Genomic DNA, 27,779 nt, shown 5'->3' with positions numbered 1-27,779 from the left:
TATTTGAGACCAAACTATTTCACAATCAGTTTTAAGTTCACTTACTTCTGTGCTTATAAGTTCTTTATTAATGGCTATAAGTACACCTCCATGACTTTGGTTATTTTTATTTGGTGGTCTGTCTGATCTATAGACATTAAATAGTTCTGATGGAAAGAATTCATATGATGATATATTTTTGTCTAGCCATGTTTCAGTGCCTATAATTATATCAGGTTTAGATGAATCAATTAACTGATTGAGATCTTCTTTTTTATTTCGTATAGATTGAAAGTTTATGTTAAGTATCCTGATAGGTTTATGATTTTTTGTAGTGGCTTTTTGTAATGTTTTGACTTTTGGTTTTGATTTAGTCTTAGCCAAAGGCGATGAAGATGCCTGAGGAGCACCTAAGCTGTTATTGAGTGATGTATTACTCATACTCCAGTTACTACTAGAATTTAATGATATGCTTGATTGGTTGTTGAATAAGCTAGTGGAAAAATTTGGCATTCCACAATTTGTACATTCCCAGCTAATATTGCTAGCATTTATACACTCATAGATGTGAGATGGAATACTCTGACAATTAATGTGAAACCAAGTATCGCAGCTATCACAGCATAGTGCCTTCTGATTCCATGTTACTGCTTTTAGACATGTACCACATGGCCATCTTGGTTTTTTATTTTGACACTTTTGTTTGGTAGCAGGTTTTCTTTTTGGTTTAGTACTTTTCTTTGGTGGTAATGAATTAGTATTCGGTACCTGTGTGTTAGTGTCAATACCTGTATTGGATGTATCTAGGTTGTCAAATGGATTTGGTGAAATGATTGACTTGTTATTGAAAATAGAAGTGGATATGTTGGGCATTCCACATTGAATACACTCCCAGCTAATGTTGCTGGAGTTCAGGCATTCGTACATTTGTGAATGTATATTTTGGCAGTCTATATGGTACCAAATATCACAACTATCGCAGCACACAGCTTTGTGTTTAGATGTAACTGCTTTTTTGCATGTACCACATGGCCACCTTGGTGATCTTGGGCCAGGATTGGTCTCGGTATCTGATGAGTTTGTAATAAGCTTATACGGAGACAAGAAGTAATACGACCTTCGGTTTTATCGGTCTTTTTCAATGTAACCAAAAGTCAAAATGTAGGACTGTTTACCTGAGCTACGTAACGATATTTTCAAGGTAAAATTAGTTTTTTAGTGAGTATTATTCAGTTAATTAAATTAAAAAATTGTTTGTCATTTCAAAATTATGTCGGAAAGAAAGCGGTCCCTGTCTGGGCCAGCTTGTTCCACACCAAGTAAAAGGAAAAAGTATACATGTTCATACAGTAAATGTTGGGAATCGGAATTTAAATGGGTTAAACCAAGTGAAAGGAGCCAGAATGATGCTTATTGCACACTTTGTAATTCACATATCAATTTAGCGCAGGGGCAAGAAATGATCTTGTCAGACATTCTAAAACAATGACTCATTCAAAGTTGGAAAAATCTCAGACAGAATCTATGGGCATGGCATCTTTCTTCACAAAGACCAAAAGTGTTTTGACTGATAAAGTAACTAATGCAGAAACTTTATTTTCGTACTTTGTGGCTGAGCACAACCTTTCCTTTGCAGTAACTGACCATTTCACAAAATTGTGTAAATTAATGTTCTCTGACAGTGAAATAGCTTCAGGTTATTCCTCAGAGTGTGGAAAAACTAAAACCACCCAAATAGTAAAGAGGGCCCTTTCAGTTGAAAATAACAAAGTGGTAGTTGAAAATTGTAAAAATCAACCTTTCACAATTATGTGTGATGAGAGCAACGATAGAGGATACACTGTATTCTCTTCTTTCTTGTAAAATGAATACTGTAAATTCAGAAATTATTGCCAGGTTTTTATTATTGCGAATATTGCGACTGAGTTGATAACGCAATAATTAAAACTCGCATTTTGTAATATTTTAACTGAATTGAGCATGACTTTTCTCAAAATCGCAAATTTTAAAATCGCATTCAAGTGTGAAATGACAAAATCAAAATAATAAATGCACGCAATAATTTCTGAATTTACAGTACACATTTGCATTGCTATGAACTGAAACCAAGTGCAGCTAGTTCTTTTAAAGAATGCCAAGTCTGCTACTATGGAATATAACAATAGTCTGAAATAAAATTGTATACATGTTCTAACTGTTTCATATACATATTGACTATATAAATTATATGTAAACATATTTTTGTTCTTCAATTGAGCCCGCAAAATGTCGTATGCGTTATGACCTGAGATTTTTTTTCTCAATGCAGGTCATGACCTGACTTTTCATTTTCAGAGGTTGACAGGTATGGTTCTATGGTATTCACCAGTGTAGAAATCTGCCAAGTTAAAACTGCATGGTCAGGTCTAAACAAAAAAATTTCAATGCATCTGTCAGCTAGTGAGCAAATTGGATAAAATTTTAAATGTAAAAAAGAGATTGAATTCAATCAGACATATATAATACAACTAGTAATAGTATATGTCTCTGATCCAATTAATCAATTAATTGAGAGCTCCTTAAAATTACCTTCTTTTAGAAAACACACTGATAACAATATGCGATATGGTTTTTAGTTTGTTTTTGATTAGTGTTTATTGGGATATATGTCTCTGGTTCATATTATATCTCCCTGAGGTTGAGTGCTGCTGAGAAATTCTACTTTCAGTTTGTACTTTCGCTTTGTATTTTATAGTAATTGGAGTTTGACAGCTCATTCTTTAACTATTATGAACCTAATTAAAATGGCTAGAATATTATTTATCAATTTTGATATAGAACGAAGATTTTTCTGAAATTTTGTAAATCAAGTCAATCTAATGTGTGCAAATTTATTGTGATTTCTTTATTTTTCATTTTTTTTTTGTACCAAAATGTTCTTTCTTTTAGCAATTGTATACTTAAACTCGAAACGGGGACGGACTGGTATCCGATTTGACTTTGTTAGAGAAGCTTGAGGTAAGGAATTTTAAATCTAAATTAGGAATTTAAAATCTATCATGGACCTTGTGTATCATTCCTAGTTTGTAAATTATCACTAATGAAATCCCAAACATGACATGCATCATCATAATGCCATGATAGTTGAACAGTTGAACAAACTATGAGGAGAAAATCCAAAATTTTACCTCGCTATTTACAGGAATTAGATCTGTTTATTTATTGTTGAATTGTACGTCTTCAACATTGAGCCTTAACTCACATCAGAAAGCAAGCTGTAAAAGGCCCCCAAAATTACTAGTGTAAACAGTAAACCATAAACACATCAAACCACCAGTAACTAATCTATCATCTGCCATGATCTGGTCACAATTAGCTGATAAGCAGGTGAAAATAGACCAATGTCTGCTTTACAATGTACGAGCTTTCTAAATGAATATTTTTTATTCCGTAAATGCAATAAGAAACTTAAATGGTTGATGGGCCTTGTGATCAATTTCAAAATGGAGGACATGCTGAAAAAATGTTAAAAAAGTGCAAAAGTAAAACATTTCTCACCAGTTTCCGATAATATCCTTCTCTAGGTTTTGCTGAGATCTGTGGGAAAATCTGTTATAAATTGTTCAACTTTGACTTTGATTTTCTCAATAATTGCACCGTAGAATGTAATTTTGCTTAATAGAATTGTTGGAAAATACGTCTAGAGTTAAAAAATATTTTTCTCAGGTATGACAGTTTGTTTATTAGAGTTACAGGTAATTAAATTCAATTATACGCGCCTTTATGACGTCATTTACCAGATAGAAAGGGTCGCCTGTATTCATGCACTATTTACGTTCATCAAGCGTCTTAGTAATCGTCATTGTGCAGGATAAACTAGAAGTAATGGTTGTTCTGTAGGCACTTACTGACAATTCCCTAATGACAGCAATGCTGATTGTCAATTTTAAGAATTCAATTTGCCGAATAATTCGTACAATATAGAATTATAGTTTTCCAACCACTCGTTCAACATTGGAATGGAAGTGACAATGCCCCTAAACGCACAAATGACGTTCACTAAAACCAGAGTTTTTGACGGAAATGCATCGAACTCGAAAGTTGTCTATTCCCTCATGACAGCAGTATTGATTGTCCATTTTGAGAATTCAATTTGCCGAATAATTCGTACAATATTCCAACCACTCACTCAACATTGGAATGGAAGTGATGACGCCCCTAAATGCACAAATGACATTCACCAAAACCAGAGATTTTGACAGATATCGAACTCGAAAGTTGTCTTTTACAATGTATCAGGTTATCAGCATTTTGATATTGTCAAATATAAGCTGCTTGACACAATATGAAGGCTTTTTATCTCATTTGCTGCGCTCATTCAATAAAAAGCTTTATATTGTGACTCTTAGCTGATATTTTACAATATCAACATGCAGACAACCTCATATTCAGTATGTCTTAGAAGTGTACTTCTTTATCTGTACCTATTTACTTCCAATTTTTAAACTGCATTTAGAGTAAGAGCCAAGATTGATCAGCTCAGAGTCTGAATAGAGTAAAATTGAGAATGAAAATGGGGAATGTGTCATAGAGACACCCCCTGACCATACAAAAAACAACAGCAGAAGGTCACCAACAGGTCTTTAATGTAGCGAGAAATTCCCGCACCAGGAGACGTCCTTCAGCTGGCCCCTAAACAAATATATACTAGTTCAGTGATAATGAATGCCATACTAAACTCCAAATTGTACACAAGAATCTAAAATTAAAATAATACATGACTAACAAAGGCCAGAGGCTCCTGACTTGGGACAGGGCCAAAAATATGGTGGGCTTAAACATGTTTTGCAATCTAATCAGGACATATATCTACATTTCTTGTAAACTGGGACCCTCATTATATTATGTATAACCCCCTGTTATAAGATATTTACCAACAAGTTTAAAAGATGGGTAACAAAAATTATTTTGGAGTTGTTGAACTTGAAGATAATATACATGATATATATGCAACATGGAGGATGCAGGAACGCTGTTCTTTTATTGCTTGTGAGTTGTTTGAAAGGACATTTTCCATTGCAGATTGATCTCTAACAGAAGATGAAATGATTTTATCAAAAGAGTTTAAATAAATGGAAAGAGAGAAGGATAAAGATTCGATGCAGTGTAAGAATAAAATCCATATTTACATTTTGTTTTCTTATTTAATCGTTTGATGTGTGAGTTTCATAAGAAATTATTTAAACAGAAAGGGGAGATAACTGTCGACACATTGATATCATTTGGCAATAAGTTCCATGTATAATGCAGCTAAAAATATAGAAAGCCACTGTTCTGATGTGTTGCACAACCTGATGATGGAAATAACAGAACAGGAACAACAAAAAGATTTAATTTTAATTAGATTTTGCACAAAAGAACTCTAAGAAGCACTATCACTGTTTATAGGTTTCCAATACTTGTTAATGCTGTGATTATTGTTATTCTATTAAAAAGAAAATATAATTTTAGGTTTTTATTGTAAGAAGAATGGACACAAGAAAGACAAATGCCCTGAAAAAGGAAAACAAATAGAACCTGCACAAGTTCATCAAAGACTGAAATGGGTGAGTTTAAGTTCAATTTCTAAGCATTGGTATCCTGATAAAAAAAACTCTCTAGACAGTGTAAAATATTGATGGAGGCTAAAATTTTCTAACAAAGATTAACATGAAAGAGCTTAGAGCCCAGTATTTTCATGTTTTTAATTCTCTTAATAAAAGAAAAACAAATAGGTTGATCCCCCCACCTTTTCAAACCTTCTTGATCTGCACTTCAAAGATAGTTAATAAAACACCATTTTCTGAAAAGATGATATATATCACCATGTTCACCATATAAGTATACTACATTGAAATGACAATTATGATGAATATGAATTGATATTATAACAAAAAGACAAAACCATGGAAACCAGATGCTTTCATTTGCAAAATGCTTGCACCTAGAATAGGACAGAAGATTACAATGCTATATGTAAATGTAAAAGTTCAATGATAAAGGACAAGGTACGATAAGGCCTGTTTTTGGCCCCCTTTTTTCTTATTTTTCAAAATTCTGTTTTGGAAAGCTAATTATTATGTTAAAACATTGCCTGATGTTTGAAGTTTGTTTGGATGAACTTCAAAACCATTAATTTTCGCAACTGAGTGAGATGAGGGGAATAACTTTCTATTATTATTCAAATATTGTAATTATTATTCATTTTGCAGCTGATTTAACAATAAATTGTTATTTTTTTAGTGCCTGGGCCAAAGTTAGCCAGGATTTTAAGCTCACCTGGCCTGAAGGGCCAAGTGAGCTTATGCCATCACTTGGCGTCCGTCATCGTCCGTCGTCTGTCGTCTTAAACTATTTCAAGTCTCTTCTCCTCTGAAACTACTGGGCCAAATACTTCCAAAATTTAACTGAATGTTCCTTAGGGTATCCAGTTTATAAATTGTATTCAAAGTTTTGATCTATCAACAAACTAGGTCGCCATTGCTAAAAATAGAACATAGGGGTCAAATGCAGTTTTTGGCTTATATCTCAAAAACGAAAGCATTTAGAGCAAATCTGACAAGGAGTAAAAATGTTCATTAGGTGAAGATCTATCAGCCCTAAAATTTTCAGATGAATCAAACAACCCATTGTTGGGTTGCTGCCACTTAATTGGTAATTTTAAGAAAATTTTGCAGTTTTTGGTCATTATCTTGAATATTATATTATAGATAAAGATAAACTGTAAACAGCAAAAATGATCAGCAAAGTAAGATCTACAAATAAGTTAATATGACCAAAATTGTCAATTGACCCCTTAAGGGGTTATTGTCCTTTAACGACATTTTTTGACATTTTGTTTATCTTATTTGCTAACTTTAAAAAATCTTCTTCTCTAAAACTACTCAACCAAATTCAACCAAACTTCAAATGAATGATCAGTGGGGTGTATAAAATAAAGTTTGTGTTTTATCTTCTATTTCGTCAAAAAACATGGCCGTCATGGCTAAAATTAGAACACAGGGTAAATGCAGTTTTTGGCTTATATCTCAAAAACTCCAGCATTTAGAGCAAATAAGACAAGAAGTTAAAGTATTTATTAGGTCAAGGTCTACCTGTCCTGAAATTTTCAGCCTTATTGGGTAACTGGTTTTTCAGGTATAATGCGCCTGAATTGCTGATTTTAAAGAAATTTTGCAGTTTTTATACGACCGCAAATTTTGAAAAAATTTTCGTCGTATATTGCTATCACGTTGGCGTCGTCGTCTGCGTCGTCGTCGTCCGAATACTTTTAGTTTTCGCACTCTAACTTTAGTAAAAGTGAATAGAAATCTATGAAATTTTAACACAAGGTTTATGACCATAAAAGAAAGGTTGGTATTGATTTTGGGAGTTTTGGTCCCAACATTTTAGGAATTAGGGGCCAAAAAAGGGCCCAAATAAGCATTATTCTTGGTTTTTCGCACAATAACTTTAGTATAAGTAAATGGAGATCAATGAAATTTAAACACAATGTTTATAACCACAAAAGGAAGGTTGGTATTGATTTTGGGAGTTTAGGTCCCAATTGTTCAGGAATTAGGGGCCAAAAAGGGACCCAAATAAGCATTTTTCTTGGTTTTCGCACCATAACGTTAGTATAAGTAAATAGAAATCTATGAAATTAAAACACAAGGTTTATGAACATAAAAGGAAGATTGGTATTTATTTTGGGAGTTTTGGTCCCAACAGTTTAGGAAAAAGGGGCCCAAAGGTTCAAAATTTAACTTTGTTTGATTTCATCAAAATTGAATAATTTGGGTTCTTTGATATGCCAAATCTAACTGTGTATGTAGATTCTTAACTTTTGGTCCCCTTTTCAAATTGGTCTACATTAAGGTCCAAAGGGTCCAAAATAAAACTTAGTTTGATTTTGACAAAAAATGAATCGGTTGGGTTCTTTGAAATGTTGAATCTAAAAATTTAATTAGATTCTTGATTTTTGGCCCAGTTTTCAAGTTGGTCCAAATCGGGGTCCAAAATTAAACTTTGTTTGATTTCATCAACAATTGAATAAATGGGGTTCTTTGATATGCCAAATATAACTGTGTGTGTAGATTCTTCATGTTTGGTTCTGTTTTCAAATTGGTCTACATTAAAGTCCAAAGGGTCCAAAATTAAACTAAGTTTGATTTTAACAAAAATTGAATTCTTGGGCCTCTTTGATATGCTGAATCTAAACATGTACTTAGATTTTTGATTATGGGCCCAGTTTTCAAGTTAGTCCAAATCAGGATCTAAAATTATTATATTAATAAAATTGAGAATGGAAATGGGGAATGTGTCAAAGAGACAACAACCCGACCAAAATAAAAAAACACAACAGCAGAAGGTCACCAACAGGTCTTCAATGTAGCGAGAAATTCCCGCACCCGGAGGCGTCCTTCAGCTGGCCCCTAAACAAATATATACTAGTTCAGTGATAATGAACGCCATACTAATTTCCAAATTGTACACAAGAAACTAAAATTTAAATAATACAAGACTAACAAAGGCCAGAGGCTCCTGACTTGGGACAGGCGCAAAAATGCGGCCGGGTTAAACATGTTTGTGAGATCTCAACCCTCCCCCTATACCTCTAACCAGTGTAGAAAAGTAAAAGCATAACAATACGCACATTAAAATTCAGTTCAAGAGAAGTCCGAGTCTGATGTCAGAAGATGTAACCAAAGAAAATAAACAAAATGACAATAATACATAAATAACAACAGACTTCTAGCAGTTAACTGACATGCCAGATCCAGACTTCAATTAAACTGACTGAAAGATTATGATTTCATCATATGAACATCAGGCACAATCCTTCCCGTAAGGGGTTTAGTATCAAACCATCATAACATATATGAGAAGAACATAACCCGTGTCATGCCAACAACTGTTTTTAGAATAAATGTGTTTAGTTCCGACGCAAAGACCTTATCAGTGACTCAATATTAACGCCAAAATATGCAATCTTTAATGACTTGACAACAGTATCGTAATTATATCCCTTCTTAATAAGTCTATTCAAAGGTTTTGTAAGTTTATGAGGTGAATACTGACACCTTTGTGCTTTATAAAGAATATTTCCATAAAAAATTGGATGTGAAATACCTGAACGTATAAAAAGTCTGCATGTTGAGCTATATTTACGAATGATGTCTTTATACCGATGATAAAATTTAGTAAATGTTTTGACTAGTTTGTGATATCGAAAACCCTGGTGTAATAATTTTTCAGTAATACATAAATTTCTCTCGTTAAAATCTAAAACATTGTTACATACACGAGCGAATCGTACAAGTTGAGATATATAAACACCGTAAGATGGTGACAAGGGAACGTCACCATCTAAAAACGGATAATTAACGATAGGAAATGAAAAATCATCCCTTTTATCATAAATTTTAGTATTCAGCTTTCCGTTAGTGATATAGATATCAAGATCGAGGAAAGGGCAGTGGTCATTGTTAGTATTAGCTTTATTTAAAGTGAGTTCACCAGGATAAATTTCATTAATATACATACTGAAGTCGTCATTATTGAGAGCCAAAATATCATCCAAATAATTAAGTCTTGTGCAATAGCAAGTCTTTTCAATTGCACAGTATTGCGCAATGGCAAGAAATATCTAATTGCACAATATTGTGAAATAGCAATTTTTTTAAATTAGAGTTATCTTTCTTTGTCCAGAATCAACTTAAATCTTTGTTATATACAATATACAATGTATATTCACTTTTTACTACCCACTGATAAAGTTAAATAATCTTTACTATTCAGTGATAACAAGCTGTTTTTTTACATCTTTTAAAATATTTGATGATGTATTTAAATGAGTAGTTATTGTTGCAAACTCCATTAGAATATTTTAATTGAGATTAGTTTTGAAATCAGGGAAAGGGGGATGTGATTAAAAAATTGGGTTCAATTTTTCTCATTTAAAAAAGAAAATTTCTTCAAACATTTTTTTGAGAGGATTAATATTCAACAGCATAGTGAATTGCTCTTAGAGAAAACAAAATATACTGACCGGCTTTAGAAACGCAACACTAGATTATTTTTGTGTTGTTTTTGAATGAATGTGTCAACGTCAAAAGCGATGACTGCCTGTTACAAACGCCAAAATGATTGTCAGAAAGGTCAACAAATACTGTCTGACATGTTTTAGGTTCTGTTTTACACCTTCTAATTTTGCATTTGTTCGACCCATTAATTGCTTTAGGCAATTATGCGGTTGGAACTTGATGGCTTTAAAGGTTTTCCTTCAGTCGATTCTTTGGTAATTCAGTTTATGGGAAACATATATGGCATGAATCTGTACTCAATGACACTCAACACTTTGATTAGCAGTTGACGTTGCGGCCGTAAACATGTCTTGCAAATGACGTTGCGTATTCAAATTCTGTTGACGTTTCATTGTCACTACACGTTGATCTGTTCATTGATGGCTAGAAACAAATCTGGTCTACTTGTTTCGTTGTTGGAAGGACAGTAAGACGAGTTTTTGAAGTCATAAAGTATGGTTGCAGCACGTTTATGTTTTCATGTTTGCAGTATTCTCAAGGGATAATTCAGTTTTTTATTTCTCAGTCTTGGCAAAATGGGGATGCAACATTTTTAAACTGAATTAAGTGAGGCAAAGGATTTAAAGAACTGTTTCACAACGCAAAAAAACCTGAAACAATCTTTCATGGGTCCAAAATTTCGCTTTAAGAAATTCGTGCGACTTCAAAAAATCGGTATGTTCAATAACCACAGGTAAGTCAAATTTTGAATTTTTGTAAGGAGAAAGAAGTATGATAAGCATGGACAGAAGTTATTAGAGAATCAAACAAGATTTGGTAAAAAAAAATCAACAAAACGAGTGTTGCGTTTCTAAAGTCATTCAGTATAATTAAGTTCATTAGAACACATTCATTCTGTGTCAGAAACCTATGCTGTGTCAACTATTTAATCACAATCCAAATTTAGAGCTGAATCCAGCTTGAATGCTGTGTCCATACTTGCCCCAACCGTTCAGGGTTCAACCTCTGCGGTCGTATAAAGCTACGCTCTGCGGAGCATCTGGTTGGTTATTATCTTGAATATTATTATAGAAACAGATAAACTGTAAATAGCAAAAATGTTAAGCAAAGTAAGATCTACAAATAAGTCAATTTGACCAAAATTGTCAATTGACCCCTTAAGGAGTTATTGCCCTTTAAAGACTTTTTTCACAATTTGTTCATCATGTTGACTTACTTTTAAAAATCTTCTCCTTTGAAACTGCTGTATCAATTTCAGCCAATCTTAGGCTAAATGAGTTTCAGAGTATCTAGTATAAATTTTATATTTTATTTCCTTGTATGTCAAGAAACATAGCTCCTATGGCTAAAATAGAACATAGGAGAAAATGTTTTTTTTTTGCTTTTGAAGAAAATAGGATGATTCAAAGAACATTTAAATAAATTGAAAAGCCAAAAAAACCATTAATGAGAGATTTAACCAAAATAATTAAGGTGAGCGATTCAGGCTCTTGAGAGCCTCTTGTTTATTTAACATTTCTAAATATTTTAATTTTCAGCATATACTGTTCTACATTGTTTCAGAAAATCTTTGTCTTTTTATCTATAGTTTATTTAACAAAATGGCCAGACTATTATTGAAATCGTTATTTCAAAAATATTACTATTGTATTGTTTTAGTCTGATAATTTTGGAAAGTAAATAAATCTTCATATTCTTAACAGTGTTGCAATGTCACTATTGTTTCGCTAGTTTTCAAGTTAATGTATAATAATCATTGCATTGTAAATTCTTCCGTCCATTCGTCCTGTCTATATTTTTGTGAATTTACATTAAATGTTATATCAACAACGTTTTGGATGAGTTAATCAATTTCGAATAATTCATGTCCTTTTGTATATTATAATTATATATACCGGTATTTGTATTAAAACAATGCATTGTGAGCACTAGGACACTTAATTTTCACCTTAATAACGTCGTATTTTTGTAATTTCTAGAAAACAAAATAATAAAGACAGTCTTTTTACATGTTTCATATGCTTTTTATTGATTTATAATATTCCAGGGCATAATGAGTATACTATTGCTGATCTCTCTGCTCGGTCTGTTCGGTGCTGTGCTTGGTCTCTTTCCTACCAACATCTCTAAGAAAGATTTTCAGAAAAATGTTTTCCGAGGTTTGTTAAACAAATTTGTTTTATAGGAATTATTAATGGGTAAACCATGTATAGACGGGTTTACAATACTTTACTAAAAGTATATGCTGAAAGGAGATTAATAACACATTTCCAAATACCATTTTTTTTTTTAATAAACCACATTTTACTTAAAGTATGATACAACAAAGCACAGCATAGCTTGTAAAATAGTTAAAACTTGGTACAGTTAAACACCGAAGAGGAGAAGAAAAGACATATGGACAACATGACAAAAAAAAAACTACAAAAAGGAAAAACAAGTCAATAAAACCAGAAGATAACAGCAATATTTATATAAACGAATTATGATAGTGTCATCATAAGGAATTCCAATGATGGGTGATTTCTAATCATTCATTTAAAGAAGGTTACACATATTTATAAATTCGTTAACGAATTCTTAGGGAATATTGGAACATACAAAATTATTCATCAAATTCAAAACTTCTCATACGATCAACAACTCCTATCTTAATAACGTTTTATTGTCATTTCATATTTACAGATTACCAGGGACCAATAATAAAGACCCCGAACCTTTATAAATACATACCCCTGACAGACAAAGGCATTGCTATGGGAAATCCAGTTCGACAAAGTATTAGGTTTAAAGTAAAAGCCAACAACGATGCACACGTTGCTTTGATGTCTTCAAACAATTCAAACGATCCTCTTTATGAGATAGTATTGGGTGGTTGGGGTAACACACAGTCAGTCATCCGTGACAGGAAACAGGGTGCTAGGCAATTGGCAGTGTATCGTGGACAAGTGCTCAATTCAAATGAATTTAGAACATTTACCATTAAATGGAGCAATGCACGTATCAGAGTAGAAGACGAATCGGGAAAGAAACTCATGGAATGGACTGATACAACAAACCCATACACAATCAGAAATATTGGAATTTGTACGGGATGGGGTTCGATTGGAATATGGTCATTTCCATGTCAAGGTACATTCTTTTGTTTTATATTTCAGATAGAGAAAAATTGTGTTATTGTCATTGTGTATGTATTCATTGTCTTGTGTCTGTAAGTCAGTCATTAATTTTCTTCTTCGTGAAACGGAAATCAAAGTACTATAATAAATTTAAATCAAATTAAACTATTGTACGTTACAATTGAATTGGCGATAAAATCAGATTATTTTATGGCTTCTTCATATTAGATGTATTATCAGCACAAGGTTCAATATTAGGCCAAAAGTTAAAAGCAAGAGGGCTTATTATACATCTGATACGAAAAATGACATGTTCTGATCATTTTTCGTATGCTTCAACAATGGAGAAAAATAACAGTTTAATATATTGAGCCTTTAGTTGTTCTCACGTAGAAATTAAAAAAGTGAAAGTCTACGGACTTCAATTATAGTACATCCGATATGAAATCTTTCGAGCATATGCCGCACGCACCAGAAGAAAAACAGAACAGCATACTGTAAAAATTAAATTATGTTATTTACTTTAAGTATATGATAAAGTAAAAAACAGTTATGATATTTCTATACATTGAGTTATAACATTGTTTGGCATGCTGATGAAATTTCGTTTGGTACGTTTTTACAGAAAATAATTATTAAAACTGTTCTGTCACTGTATACATTAAATTAGGCAAATATATTTAATAATTTATAGTTCAGCTTATCAAAACTACGCATGCTATCCTTAACTTCTACTTTGATAAATTTATATTGTCATTTTATATTAACAGATTGTCAGGTACCAATAATAAAAACCCCGAACCTTTATAAATACATACCACTGACAGACAATGGCATTGCTATGGGAAATCCAGTTCGACAAAGTATTAGGTTTAAAGTAAAAGCCAACAACGATGCACACGTTGCTTTGATGTCTTCAAATAATCCAAACGATCCTCTTTATGAGATAGTATTGGGTGGTTGGGGTAACACACATTCGGTCATCCGTGACAGGAAACAGGGTGCTAGGCAATTGGCAGTGTATCCTGGACAAGTGCTCAATTCAAATGAATTTAGAACATTTACCATTAAATGGAGCAATGCACATATTAGAGTAGAAGACGAATCGGGAAAGAAACTAATGGAATGGACTGATACCACAAACCCATACACAATCAGAAATATTGGAATTTGTACGGGATGGGGTTCGACTGGAATATGGTCATTCCCATGTCAAGGTACATTCTTTTGTTTCATATTTTAGATAGATAAAAATTGTGCCATTGTCATTGTGTATGTATTCGTTGTGTATGTATTCATTGTCATATGTCTGTAAGTCAAAACTACGCATGCTATCCTTAACTTCTACTTTGATAAATTTATATTGTCATTTTATATTAACAGATTGTCAGGTACCAATAATAAAAACCCCGAACCTTTATAAATACATACCACTGACAGACAATGGCATTGCTATGGGAAATCCAGTTCGACAAAGTATTAGGTTTAAAGTAAAAGATACTTTTTTTCGTCTTCGTAAAACGGAAATCAAAGTACTATAATAAATTTAAATCGAATAAAACTATTGTACTGTACAATTGAATTAGCAATTAAATCAGATTATTACATAGCATTTTCATATCAGATGTATTACCAGCCTAAGGTTCAATATTAGGTCAAGAGCCGAAGGGACGATGGCTAATCAAGAAATAATTCCTTCATGTCATGCTCTATATGCTTATTTTAACATGGGTAGGCATTAGGTCCGAGAACACAATTAATTCGTAGTGAATTTCTTTTAGAACATAAATGAAAATTAAAAAAATCCCACCTGCGCTTTCTCAATGAAATTTTTACAGTGTGTTGTACTACTTTTGGGACAAATTATATTAAAATTATAGAAAACTTCATCGCCTCTAACACAAAATATGGACAATTTTGTGTTTAGGGTGTCTTGAAATCTTTTGACAGCTTCCGAAGTGCTAATTTTTAACCTTTTTCAGCTGGACCAAATCACTACTTTCTTGTAAAATTCTGGACCCAAATTTTTTTACAGTGTAATTTCACCCACCTACTTACAATTTTAGGCATTAAACATGGAGAAATAAATTTGGAAGGGGTATAAAAATTATTGGCAAGTAACCCACTGTTAACACTAGGGACTATATTCGTGAACAACGAAAATCAAGGGACGATAATTGTGGTCTCGGACCTAATAGGATAGAAAGAGTTGACAAATCTAAAAAAAAACTTGGTATGACCAAAGCTTAATAAATTATAACACTGCTTGCAAATTTTCATAACCATAGAATATATGTTATAGACAATATGTTGAATTCTATACTCATCTTTGCGTGTTAATTTTTGACGTTAAAATTGGATAATTTCAATTATCAACATTTTGGGCTTTGAAAATTAAAATATTGCAAACAAATACTTTTTAAATGCCCTAATATATCATTTAATATGTACTAAAAGCAATAGAGTACTCATTTGATTAATCAGACTTAGCATAATTATTCAAAAGTCAAATTTATATCAGCCTGGGCCTAAAAATTGAGGTTTTTCAATGAAAAGGGGCCTTACATAAAGATGTAATATTTTCCAGCAATTTTAAATTTGTGAAGCTTTTTGGTTATAAGTTATCCTTACATATGTATTGAATGTACTTTAAATGGAAAGAAAAGTCACAAACTACATATCATATTAGTTTAAAAGGGTCTAAAGCCAAGTAAGACTGGAAAAAAATAAGGGTCAATTTAGGCAGTGCCACATATTTACATAAAACAAATGCATATTGAGGCTATAAGAAATAAAAAATTGTGTCTTTTTTATCATTTCTACACTCATTTGACATGATAAAACAAATCTGAGCACAAAAAGGCTCTTGCAATTCACTTTTCTTACATACAGTATGGTCTGATACAAAGATTTTCGCCTTTTTAATGAAAAACTTGAATGCAATTTTAGTCTCAACAGACTTATATTTAAACCACTTGCTATCCTACAGAAGAAAAGAAAGATATTATGTGAGATGGAACAGGTATAATAGACATTGTAAAGTGCTTTTGATACAAATTTAGTGAGGTCTTTATTGTGGACTTCAAATTTTATGTACCAAGAACCCCACTTTTGACTTCATGCAAACAGGGCGTTAGACAAGGGTCATTTATACAACTTATTTTGTACATATTGTCTGAGATAATCTTCTTTTCTGTAGATTCTGAGTTCATAAACAAGTAAAAGAACTAGATAAAGGCATAGAAACACAAGTATTGACACATGAAAACCTGTCTGATAGAAAGTCAGGATGCCATATATGCATCAATATTGAAAAAGCCTTAAAATGCCTATTTTGACCATAAAATGCCAGAATTGGTCACTTTTGCAGAAATTCTATAAAATAAAAGTTTGAATCCTTTAGTTTCATGCTATTTGACAAATTGACACCACCAAATCATTAAGGGAAGTTGCCAAAGTACAGATTCTATATTTACAGACTTCACCTCTTAGGTCCGAGAACACAATTAATTCGTAGTGCATTTCTTTTAGAACATAAATGAAAATAAAAAAAAATCCCACCGGTGGGGCTGCGCTTTCTCAATGAAATTTTTACAGTGTGTTGTACTACTTTTGGGACAAATTATATCAAAATTATAGAAAACTTCATCGCCTTTAACTCAAAATATTGACAATTTTGTGTTTAGGGTGTCTTGAAATCTTTTGACAGCTTCTGAAGTGCTAATTTTTAACCTTTTTCAGCTGGACCAAATCACTACTTTCTTGTAAAATTCTGGACCCAAATTTTTTTACAGTGTAATTTCACCCCCCTACTTACAATTTGAGGCATTAAACATGGAGAAATAAATTTGGAAGGGGTATAAAAATTATTGGCAAGTAACCCACTGTTAACACTAGGGACTATATTCGTGAACAACGAAAATAATTGTGGTCTCGGACCATTATATTTGTCGATATATTACACTGAGCGTTAGCAAGGTGTAAAATGTGGTCAAATATAATGCCTACCCATGTTAAAATGAGCATAGAGCATGACATGAAGGAATTATTTCGATTGTAATATGACAAATACAATATATTTATAGATCAAAGCGTACGTAAATACCGTAATAATGTTTGGCTGTTCTCGAGGAGTCTCCACGAGGAGTCTGTATATTACATTTCATATTTGATAAGTTTCATAACTATAAGCAGGGCAAATATATGTTGTTTGATAAAAATATATAATAAAAGTTTATGTTAGCTGCTTAAATGGAAATAACGTTAATATAAACAGTAAGTTCGTGCGCATGTGTCAAACGTTTTTTTTTTGTGCTCATTAGAACACGGCTTTGTTAACAAAGCGTAATAAGGACGTCATACTAGAATTATACATTTGATACGAACAATGACATTCACAAAAACATAAAAAACACTGTTTGGAAAGGTAAACATTAATGTTTTGTAAAGTAACTTTCTATATTAAGCTGGAAACTTTTGGAATTGTTTTTATTGTATCATTTTTTTTTTAAATTGTTTTGTATTTTACATAATACGTTTTGTATTGCAATTTTCTTTTTTATTTCTAAAAATAATTACTCAGCTTTATTGTGTGCAATGCCAATTTCATCATGGGGCATTGTTTTCACAATCAGGGGTTCATTAAGGAATGAAAATAAATTTGATATTTAAGTTACAATTTGAATAATTATTGATCTATTTATTTAATTTGCAGTATAAAACCAATAATAAGTCAATGCTATCAAAAATATATTTGTTTTTGTATTTGACACTAAAATTCGGAAGGGCTCGATAAAACCTCACACTTCCTCAGTTTCTCAGCCTCTTACAAAAAAGTTGATATTTTTTTACATTGATCTTATATTGTTAATTATATTTAAGAATTGAATGCTTCTTTTTGTAACTTCATTGGGGTGTAAAAGCGTTGACCGAAGTATATTTTGTATGAAGCGCGGAAGCGCTTCATTACAAAAATATGCGCACGGTCAACGCTTTTACAACCCTATGAAGATACAAAAAGAAGTATTCAATACTTATAATTACATTTTGATATAGCTAGGATAATGAAAACACGAATTTTATATTTTTTTTTATTAAATTCTCCTATGCACTTTATTGTGGGACCTCGTTTTATCATGAATGAGAAGTTTTATTGGGTGATACAATTGCTTAAGAAATAACACGTGATGTGCAGATAGCCAATCAGAATTACGTATTACATGTATAATGAAATATACATCTAAAGTAATTATTGTAGCGTAATAATTGTTTTGCACCCTTCTTTAGTTGCAATATTTTATACTGAAAACGTGCTATTCGCGGAATACCATGTGAATAGATTACAATAGGTACAGCCAAGTGATAAACGTTGTACCATGTGATCAAATTGTCATATTAGACCGCTTAACACCATTTTTGAAACATATGGAATTCACATACATTTATTGCTAACATCATACTGTAAAATTATATGTTATCTACTTTAAGTATATGATAAAGTAAAGAATAGTTATGATATTTCTATACATAGAGTTATAACATTGATTGGCATGCTGAAGAAATTTCGTTTGGTACGTTTTTCAGAAAATAATTATTAAAACTGTTTTGACACTGTATACTTTAAATTATGCAAATATATTTAATAATTTCTAGTTCTTCTAATTCAAAACTACGCATGCTATCCATAACTTCTACTTTGATAAATTTATATAGCCATTTTATGTTTACAGATTGTCAGGTACCAATAATAAAAACCCCGAACCTTTATAGATACATACCCCTGACAGACAATGACATTGCTATGGGAAATCCAGTTCGACAAAGTATTAGGTTTAAAGTAAAAGCCAACAACGATGCACACATTGCTTTGATGTCTTCAAATAATCCAAACGATCCTCTTTATGAGATAGTATTGGGTGGTTGGGGTAACACACAGTCGGTAATCCGTGACAGGAAACAGGGTAGGCAATTGGCAGTGTATCGAGGACAAGTGCTCAATTCAAATGAATTTAGAACATTTACCATTAAATGGAGCAATGCACGTATTAGAGTAGAAGACGAATCGGGAAAGAAACTCATGGAATGGACTGATACCACAAACCCATACACAATCAGAAATATTGGAATTTGTACGGGATGGGGTTCGACTGGAATATGGTCATTCCCATGTCAAGGTACCTATATATATAGTCCTTTTATTTTTTTGTTCATAAAAATGTAGTAAGACTCATTCTTTCAGGGTTCATTTTCATTCGACCTATGGTCGTTCAGTTATTTCATCAAAAAGATAAAATGTATCGAATCATTATATGAAATATCGAAGTGAAATTTTTTGTTAAAAAGGTATATACCATTTAAAAAGGTAAAAGTTAAATATTGTGTTCTGATATTTATCAAAATTGAGTTTAAGTGTATTTTGCCACGCAGGTTGAACTCAGATTTAATAGTTTCTAAACTGGTATCAAAACTATTTATTTTAAATATAATACTTTGAATTGTACAAATTTTCTGTGTTCTACATTTATTCTAGAGGTATATTTTGTGTAATTTTTCTCATGTCCCATCTGCATTAACAAAGAACGATATTAGACAAGTAAACATACTACACTCTTATCATTCATTGTCATAAAATCTATAAGTGTTGTATTTTAAAATAGATGAACAGCAAAATGCTGAAAGACTTGTAGTTTTCTGAAATATAAAATATAAGTGAAATTTTATATAGTTCCTGCAATGGCTTAAAACTTTTCAGGTAAACAGGTTCGCCTGTACTTGGAGTAAAATTTGTTGTGTAAAATAGTTATCAAAGGTACCAGGATTATAATCTAATACGCCAGACGCGCGTTTCATCTACATAAGTCTCAACAGTGACGCTCATATCAAAACAGTTAAACGGCCAAACAAATACAAAGTTGAAGAGCATTGAGGCCCGAAAAAGTTGTGCCAATAGCCGCTAAAGAAATCTTCTCCCGGTGTAAGAAAACCCTTAGTATTTCGAAAATTTTAAAGTTTTAAAACAGCAAATTTATGAAAATTACCATATTAAAAGTGCCATATTAGACAAAAGGTTATTACGAATTTTAATCCGTGATATAAGTGCTCCTCGACGTGTATTTTTGTCCACGGTGAAATACCAGAACTGAACATTTATCATCTTTATTATTCAATATTAAGACTTACACACGGAAAATCCAATTAACTGCTTTTGTTAAAAATCAAGATCAGGTTTCTTTAATTTTTTTATACCCTAGATGTGATGCTAATAGTTATATCCAAGGACACATTTTTAAAACAGGTATATTGGACAGTTCTATCACAGAACACCTCGATCACAGTTTATTCTTACGGTTGAAAAAACTACATTTTTTGTAGTTTAGATCGAAACTGCACGACATCTTTATGATGCATTAACCCTGATTCTACATGTGTTTATTTACTTTTTGTAGTTTCTGATTCCTAATAAGAAGAACCGGTATGACACGACAATGGCAACTACTGTTAAAGAACTTTAATTTAAGGATCATTCTATATCGAAGATAATTAGATGCTTGTACAAATTTGTTCAAATAAAATTCTTCTGCAACAGTATATATTCATGTTTTTTTCTACCTCCGATATATTTCATAGCCTTTTGTCGATTCGTTCGTTTGTTTGTACGACAAATATTTCCTTCAAAATTTTCTAACCTACTATTAAATCATTGAATTACTTTATTTAATTTAAACAGATTGGCAGTGACTATTTGTAAAGCGAGGGACTTTTTTGATCCATCGGATGCCTGTTTTTCTACTTTTCACTTCTATGTTAAGTAATCAGTTTGACGGTTAGGACTTACAATGTACAAAACAAATACATGTGTGAGTTCCGTCTGACGCTCACTTCCTGTTTGTAGTTACTTTGAACTTTCATCATGCTGAATTAACAATGTTTTGTCAGTCACACATTTCTCTACTACTACTGAGTAAAATGAATTCACGTTCGGTCAGCAGCACGAAAGTGACGAGTTGTGTTTGTTTTTGTCACATATTGGGTCCGTCAGAGCCGGACCTACGTTTGTCAATAATTAAACTTTGATTAATTGAACATGTTGAACAAACTTGAACATTGTGTCGCACTTTTTTTCTTCTGAAGTGAAAATAATGTGGTCATGTTATTTTACAGGTCCATATGTTGTTAATCATGAGCTGTAATGTTTAGTCACTTTTCGGATTTGTCAGTCACCGACTTAACGATATTGATATTTTATATTACTAATATAATAAAGAAGATGTGGTATGATTGCCAATGAGACAACTATCCACAAAAGACCAAAATGACAGAAACATTTACAACTATAGGTCACCGTACTTGTCAATAGTTTGATCAATTGAACATGTTGAACAAACTTGAAAATTGTGTCGCACTTTTATCTTCTTATGTTTAAAAAGTTATGTTGTTAATCAGAACCTATTACGATTCACATTTCACTGGAACTAGTCTGGTGTGTACCGGTCTTGTGTGTTATTTTATTTAAAACAAGCATTTTTGTATTACTGATTTACGCAACATGTGTATGGTGATTCGTTTTTTTTTCCAAAAACAACTCCATTTCAAGAGTTTGTGTTAATCCCCTCTGAAAAACACTCAATCACAAGTATGTTGGTACTAGCAAGACAAGGATTAGTGTCTTATTTGCAGGTATGCATAAACCGAAAAATAAGTGACTTCGGATATGGTGTTTTTTCAACTGGTACTGTATATGAATGAATATGCATAGTATTTCAAAACAATTCTATAGTATTTTATGCATTCAGATAAACGTGTACATATTTATTCATTTATGCATATCTTCTTAAAACTTTGTATTCGAGACAAAATTTACAAAAATATTCAGGTTGTCTTATATACCGATACAGATTTTGTATCTTCAACTTTTATTATAATACAACATGTTTTCATTTTGACATAGTAACTTCAATATAAAAAAGATGATGTGGTATAACACAAAAAAAAAACAGTCTTTATGTGGCAGGTGATATAACATCTATAATCAATAGCAATAAAAATAGACACCAAGCATAGTTCTCATAGCATTCGCAAATACTCACAGCTAAATCTAAGTCAATAATAACTAATACAAAAATATAAATCAGAACAATCCAGTTTCCAATAAGACGACATTAACAGTCACGGTTTCGGTTACGAACATTACTAGAGTGTGAAATTCTGCTTGAAATATGTTTTCTATCAATATAATCAAACTTGCAAATCAAATATTTGTATCTCTGGAAGACTTCGGCAAAGGTTTTAAGCAATATGTGTTAATAGTGAAATATCTGGTCTCTGCAAATGATGGCCAAAATTGATCACGAAGTTCAATTTTCTTGATTTCTTTTGAATTTCCTATTGGGAATAAAGTCATAAAAACTTTCTGCAAATTTTTGAAAAAGGAGAATAAAAATCACAAGTCCGGCTATAATATAATAGCTATGAAAATATATATCCCATCACTGCAGCAAGAGATGATTTCAATACAGCATTTGGAACTCTTTTTATAAGCTTTTTAATAGCTTTCTTGTGAGAAGCAACCATGAAGGAAATCATGATAAGAAATACAAGCACAGGAATATTGTATCAATTGGGAGATATATACTTCGTATGCAGGTGTGCTACAATATTGCTACTAAGAAATGAAAATTTCACAATTGGAAAGCTGAAATCATCTCTTTCTTATATTACAATATTAGCCGTACGTTTGAAATCCAAATGAGTTCAGCATAGATATAATTCTTCTATGTAATGATATATGTTCATTTGCTCATGCTAAACCATATTGTTTGTTGATATTAAACATCTCGCTTTTGCTCGGTATAAATATATCTACAACTACTATACCTACACATGTAAAAATTAGCATAGTGGAGCATGACAATAATAATCATTCCTTTAACAAAGCTTCGAACATGGTAACCTTATAGATCTCGAAAACTGGAAAGCACATTTTTCTTCGGAATCATTTATTAAATCGAAAATGGAAATTGGGAATGTGGCAAAGAGACAGCAACCTGACCAAAGAGCACTTACTAGTCAAATGCCAGCAATATGTCTTCAAGACTGCAAAAAATCACGCAATAAAGGCGTGCTTCAGCTGACCTTTTTGATAAAAATATGTACTAGTTCAGTCATATAATGAACATGAACCTTAACTCCGATCAATATAAAAGAAACTTTTAAAAATCAGACAGAACTAACAAAGGCCAGGCCTTGCGGTCATAAAACTTTGCTCAGTACTCGGAGTACAAAATATGTTCTCCAAATTCAAATTCGTGCTCGAAAATTTTGTACTCCAAATTTCATGCGGTCATAAAAATTTGGAGTACGAGATTCGTGCTCCAGACTGTTGAGTATACTAAAAAAAATTGAGAATGGCAAGCACCTGTCTCGAATCTCGTGCTCAAGATAAAAATGCCGGCTGCAGGACATCGAGCGATAAGGAGACGCCAGTGGAGACGTCGGGTTGCTCGTCCGCGATTTTTTGCCGACAGATCCAACCCATTAGAATCAATGTCAGCAGAGGAGGTCTTTTCTCGTTATAGATTTCGGCCAGATTCCATCATCTTCATTACCGGACTGGTTTACAATTCTCTTTTGAAATCAAGAAGAAACCAAGCACCCAATGTTACAAGTGTTAACTTGCCTGAGATACCTTGCAACAGGCTGCTTCTTTAGGGAAGTTTGAGATTTAATGGGTGTGAGCGTTCGGATCATCGGAAGAGCAGTGAGGCTGGTGTGCCGGTCTATTTTTGCTTTGAACAAACAATTCATAAAATTTCCCACAGGTCTTACTGCTATGCACACAAAAGCTGTGTTTTCCAATATAGCAGGTATGCATCATATTTCAAAAAACAAAAAAAAAACAGCAAGGTTTATTGACATGTAACAGTATGTATCTTTCAGGTTGCCGGATATTAAACGTTCTGTCAACAAGGGGAGATAAAACTTATAAGGGGTTTGCGAAGAAATAGGTCCGTTCGCCCTTATGTCTATTCGTCCTTATATACTTGTTCGCCTCTTTTACGTTTCTTCTCGTGTCTATTCGCCTTTATTTACTCGTTTAACTATTTTTCACTCGAAAGAACATCTGAATCATTATCAGTGATGACAGTACCATGCATACGTCATTACGTTAAATAATTATTTTATGTGATAATCTTACACAGAAAACTGAACTGAGCCACGGTAATCATTGATAAACTCAAACAAAACGATGGATAAAAGAATACTAATTCATTTAAATTTGATCATATATAATTGATTTATATGCTCTCTATTCTTATAAATTATATCTATAAATTGAACATAGATGTAATGTTCCTTGGTTGACTTAATCATTGATTGTAGGTTGCTTAACGTCCATTGGCAAATATGCCATGCATGCTCAGGACTAAAGCAAGTTAACAATAATTCCATGAGTATCATTGATTATCACAAGCAGTCTCTGTTAACTGACTAACTAAAGGAAGAAACCTTAACAAATGATGACGCCTCGACCATCTTTGTCTCGTTTTTCACAATGTTTTTCACAAAGCGAGACACACATCAATTTATTGCTTTTTTACCGAGTTCCATAGAGTACATGTTATTTTGCGGTCTCATTTCGTGCTTCCGCCGCAGACTATAGATATAGGAAGATGTGGTGTGAGTGCCAATGAGACAACTCTCCATCCAAATAACAATTTAAAAATTAAACCATTATAGGTTAAAGTACGGCCTTCAACACGAAGCCTTGGCTCACACCGAACAACAAGCTATAAAGGGCCCCAAAATTACTAGTGTAAAACCATTCAAACGGGAAAACCAACGGTCTAATCTATATAAACAAAACGAGAAACGAGAAACACGTATATATTACATAGACAAACGACAACTACTGTACATCAGATTCCTGACTTAGGACAGGTGCAAACATTTGCAGCGGGATTAAACGTTTTAATGGGCCCAAACCTTCTCCCTTTTTCTGAAACAATAGCATAACATCACAACATATAAAAACATACGATAAAATATCAATTAGCAGACTTAACTCAATCAAAAAACGTATGATTACACAAAGAACGAATAAATTTGATCTGCGATATCTGAATACAAATGTATGTTTATTTAATTATAAGTCAGCCGATTATGACACGGTCCTGTAATGAAGGGAAGACATGACCACGTAGAACCCATGGCAGTCCTGAAATGGTTTGAATTTCATGTATGTCTAGACAAACTGGTGACTGTGAAATTAATGAAGATGTTGTAAAGACGATGCATGGAAATCTTTTGACCTTATTTATTCTCTGATAGTTGTAGTCCTGAAGACGAAAAAACAAAATCTAAGCTAATTTCTTTTCTTTACGAAAATGTAATACGCAGTTGGTGTCTACACTGTCAATATCTTTCATGTGCAAGACTTAAAAATGCACGAAACAAAATGCGTATTTGTTAATAACGACTTCTGCATTATCGCCAATTAACATTACATATTTGCAAAAAAAAATGTCCTTTTTTAAACAACAAAATAAATGTTTCTTTTACACCAATATTTATGGCAATATTGATAATTAGTTTCAGTATACAGCTTTCTTCTCGTACTATTATACAATCGTGAAAGATACAATTGTTTTAATTACTGGTATAATTACTTTCTTTTATATGAAATTAAAACAAAAATTACAGACATCAGACTAATATAATAGAGGGAAATATGATGCGACACTGAGGGCCAATGAGAAAACTATTGACACATACATAAACATGTTAATCTCACCTCGATTTTGGCAAACGGTTAACAAAAATGCAAAAAATGCTGATAACAGTTAACAAAGTGGGTTGAAAACAGTAAGCGGCTTTAATTTGTTCTCATCAGTTCTTTTCAGTGATTTTGACTACATATAAGAAGATGTGGCATGTGTAATTGCAAATGAGACAACTCTTCAAAGAGACCAAATGACACAGAAATTAACAACTATAGGTCACTGTACGGCATTCAACAATGAGCAAATACCAACCGCATAGTCAGATATAAACAGGGGCCAATTCAGGTTTTTTGAAAGAGGGGCTGTAGTTTGTAAAGATAGGCGACCGCAGCGAGGCGAACAAATGTTTTGGTCCCTTTTTAGGACTAAAAACATAAAATAAGTGAAATATGCACTTTTTAAACGGTTCCTGGCGTGGGGCATGCATATTTTGGAGTTGTTGGTAAGGTGTAAGGGTTGGACATTTTAGATGCTATTCATTTCTATCATTAAATGATAATTTGGATCCAAGAGCTATGTATTGATACATTTAATGTTTGATTTGTCAATAAAACATATAGGCATGGAAAATTCTTGCACGTTTCTTGTAAGTTAAGTTAGAATAACCTCACAGAGTTCTTGTTATTAACAAGATATACGCTGGGCTATTCGATTGAATTTGAAATACGACCGACACGAGTTAAAAAAGACAAACAAACAATTTGTATCCAAATTTTTGGTTGATATGTTTCACCCAACAACATAACGGGAAGTAAAGGGTTCCAAATCAATCAAAGGCTAAGAATGAGTCTGAAATGACAACGAACTTATGAATGCCAGCCAACAAATGAAGACATAAAGGCCACAACCAGCAGGCAGGTTGCAGTCTGGTCTTGAAAAAAGTATTCCATATATATCAGTTTGGGGTTAAACAGGTTTCTGTATTTAGATACTATTGCTGTGGAACTTTTTTTCATGAGAGTGTAATAGTCTATAGAGCATTACTTTCTGTTTGGTGGAATTGTGAAATAGAAGTCAATATGTTCTTGCTAAATCCTGTGTGGCTTTGAAGATGTCACGATTGTCATCCTCAGCCTACGCAATGTGTTACTGTAATTTGAATTTCAAAATGACTGAGAGACGTTTTATTGGACGCACTGCTGGTCAACTCCACCATATCGAATCACATGACTTTAATAATCAGTCAATTCCATCTTAAAAGATCTTTATAAGTCAAGAATTGTCGTATAAAAATTAAATAGTAGTACACGGGAAATGGTAAAGTTCACCATGTTCACGAAGTCTAGTCTGATTAATCATTTCCTCTACGCCCCCCTCTGGATCAAACACTGAATTAACATTCCGAGTAGAAGTATCGGAAACCAAGTTCACATTGAATGAAACCTATAGTCTGTTCTACTCTGACACAAAATAGTGCTTTTGATGTCCTTGTTTACTTAAACTAACAAACAAATTTGCAGAAATGAAACTTTTGGTGAAAGATAAATATATCTTGATCATTTTGAGCCAAAATTTACTTGTCTATGAGTTTGCATTAAAAATTGAGGATTAATGCGCTCCATAGTATGCTAATTTTAGATTTCCAGAAAACCAGGTTTTTGTTTTGGAGTACTTCTATTTAAAGGTCAGTTATTTTGTTAGAAGGCTTTAAAGGTATGCTGAAAATTGGCATGTAGAAAGCTGAAACATGTACAATTCAGGATATACCTGGTTTCTATGAAGTTAAACTTAAGGTAAAATTTTTAGAAAGCTGTGAAAATTGCAAAATTTGGTTGAACAGATAGGGATTTATAATTGGTGGTCTGACACCTATACCGATACAGATTTTGTATCTTCAACTTTTATTATAATACAACATG

General features: G+C 32.6%; 1 protein-coding gene across 1 annotated transcript in view; it reads left to right on the top strand.

Annotated features, from left to right (window-relative positions):
- Positions 1-1,092: 1,092 nt before the first annotated feature.
- The window catches only part of LOC134722852 (uncharacterized), a 239,738-nt gene continuing 213,051 nt past the window's right edge, over positions 1,093-27,779 (top strand). The window contains exons 1-8 of the mRNA XM_063586483.1: positions 1,093-1,180; positions 2,908-2,976; positions 5,041-5,124; positions 5,470-5,564; positions 12,070-12,181; positions 12,708-13,154; positions 13,912-14,358; positions 18,871-19,314. Coding sequence (XP_063442553.1) covers positions 5,091-5,124; positions 5,470-5,564; positions 12,070-12,181; positions 12,708-13,154; positions 13,912-14,358; positions 18,871-19,314 — 1,579 coding nt within the window. The 5' untranslated portion in view covers positions 1,093-1,180; positions 2,908-2,976; positions 5,041-5,090. The remainder of the gene's footprint in view (positions 1,181-2,907; positions 2,977-5,040; positions 5,125-5,469; positions 5,565-12,069; positions 12,182-12,707; positions 13,155-13,911; positions 14,359-18,870; positions 19,315-27,779) is intronic.

The sequence above is a fragment of the Mytilus trossulus genome, chromosome 6, assembly GCF_036588685.1.
Source record: "Mytilus trossulus isolate FHL-02 chromosome 6, PNRI_Mtr1.1.1.hap1, whole genome shotgun sequence".
NCBI classification, from domain to species: domain Eukaryota; kingdom Metazoa; phylum Mollusca; class Bivalvia; order Mytilida; family Mytilidae; genus Mytilus; species Mytilus trossulus.
The sequence above is the reverse complement of the archived record's forward strand: the minus strand, read 5'-3'. Positions and strand labels throughout refer to the sequence as shown.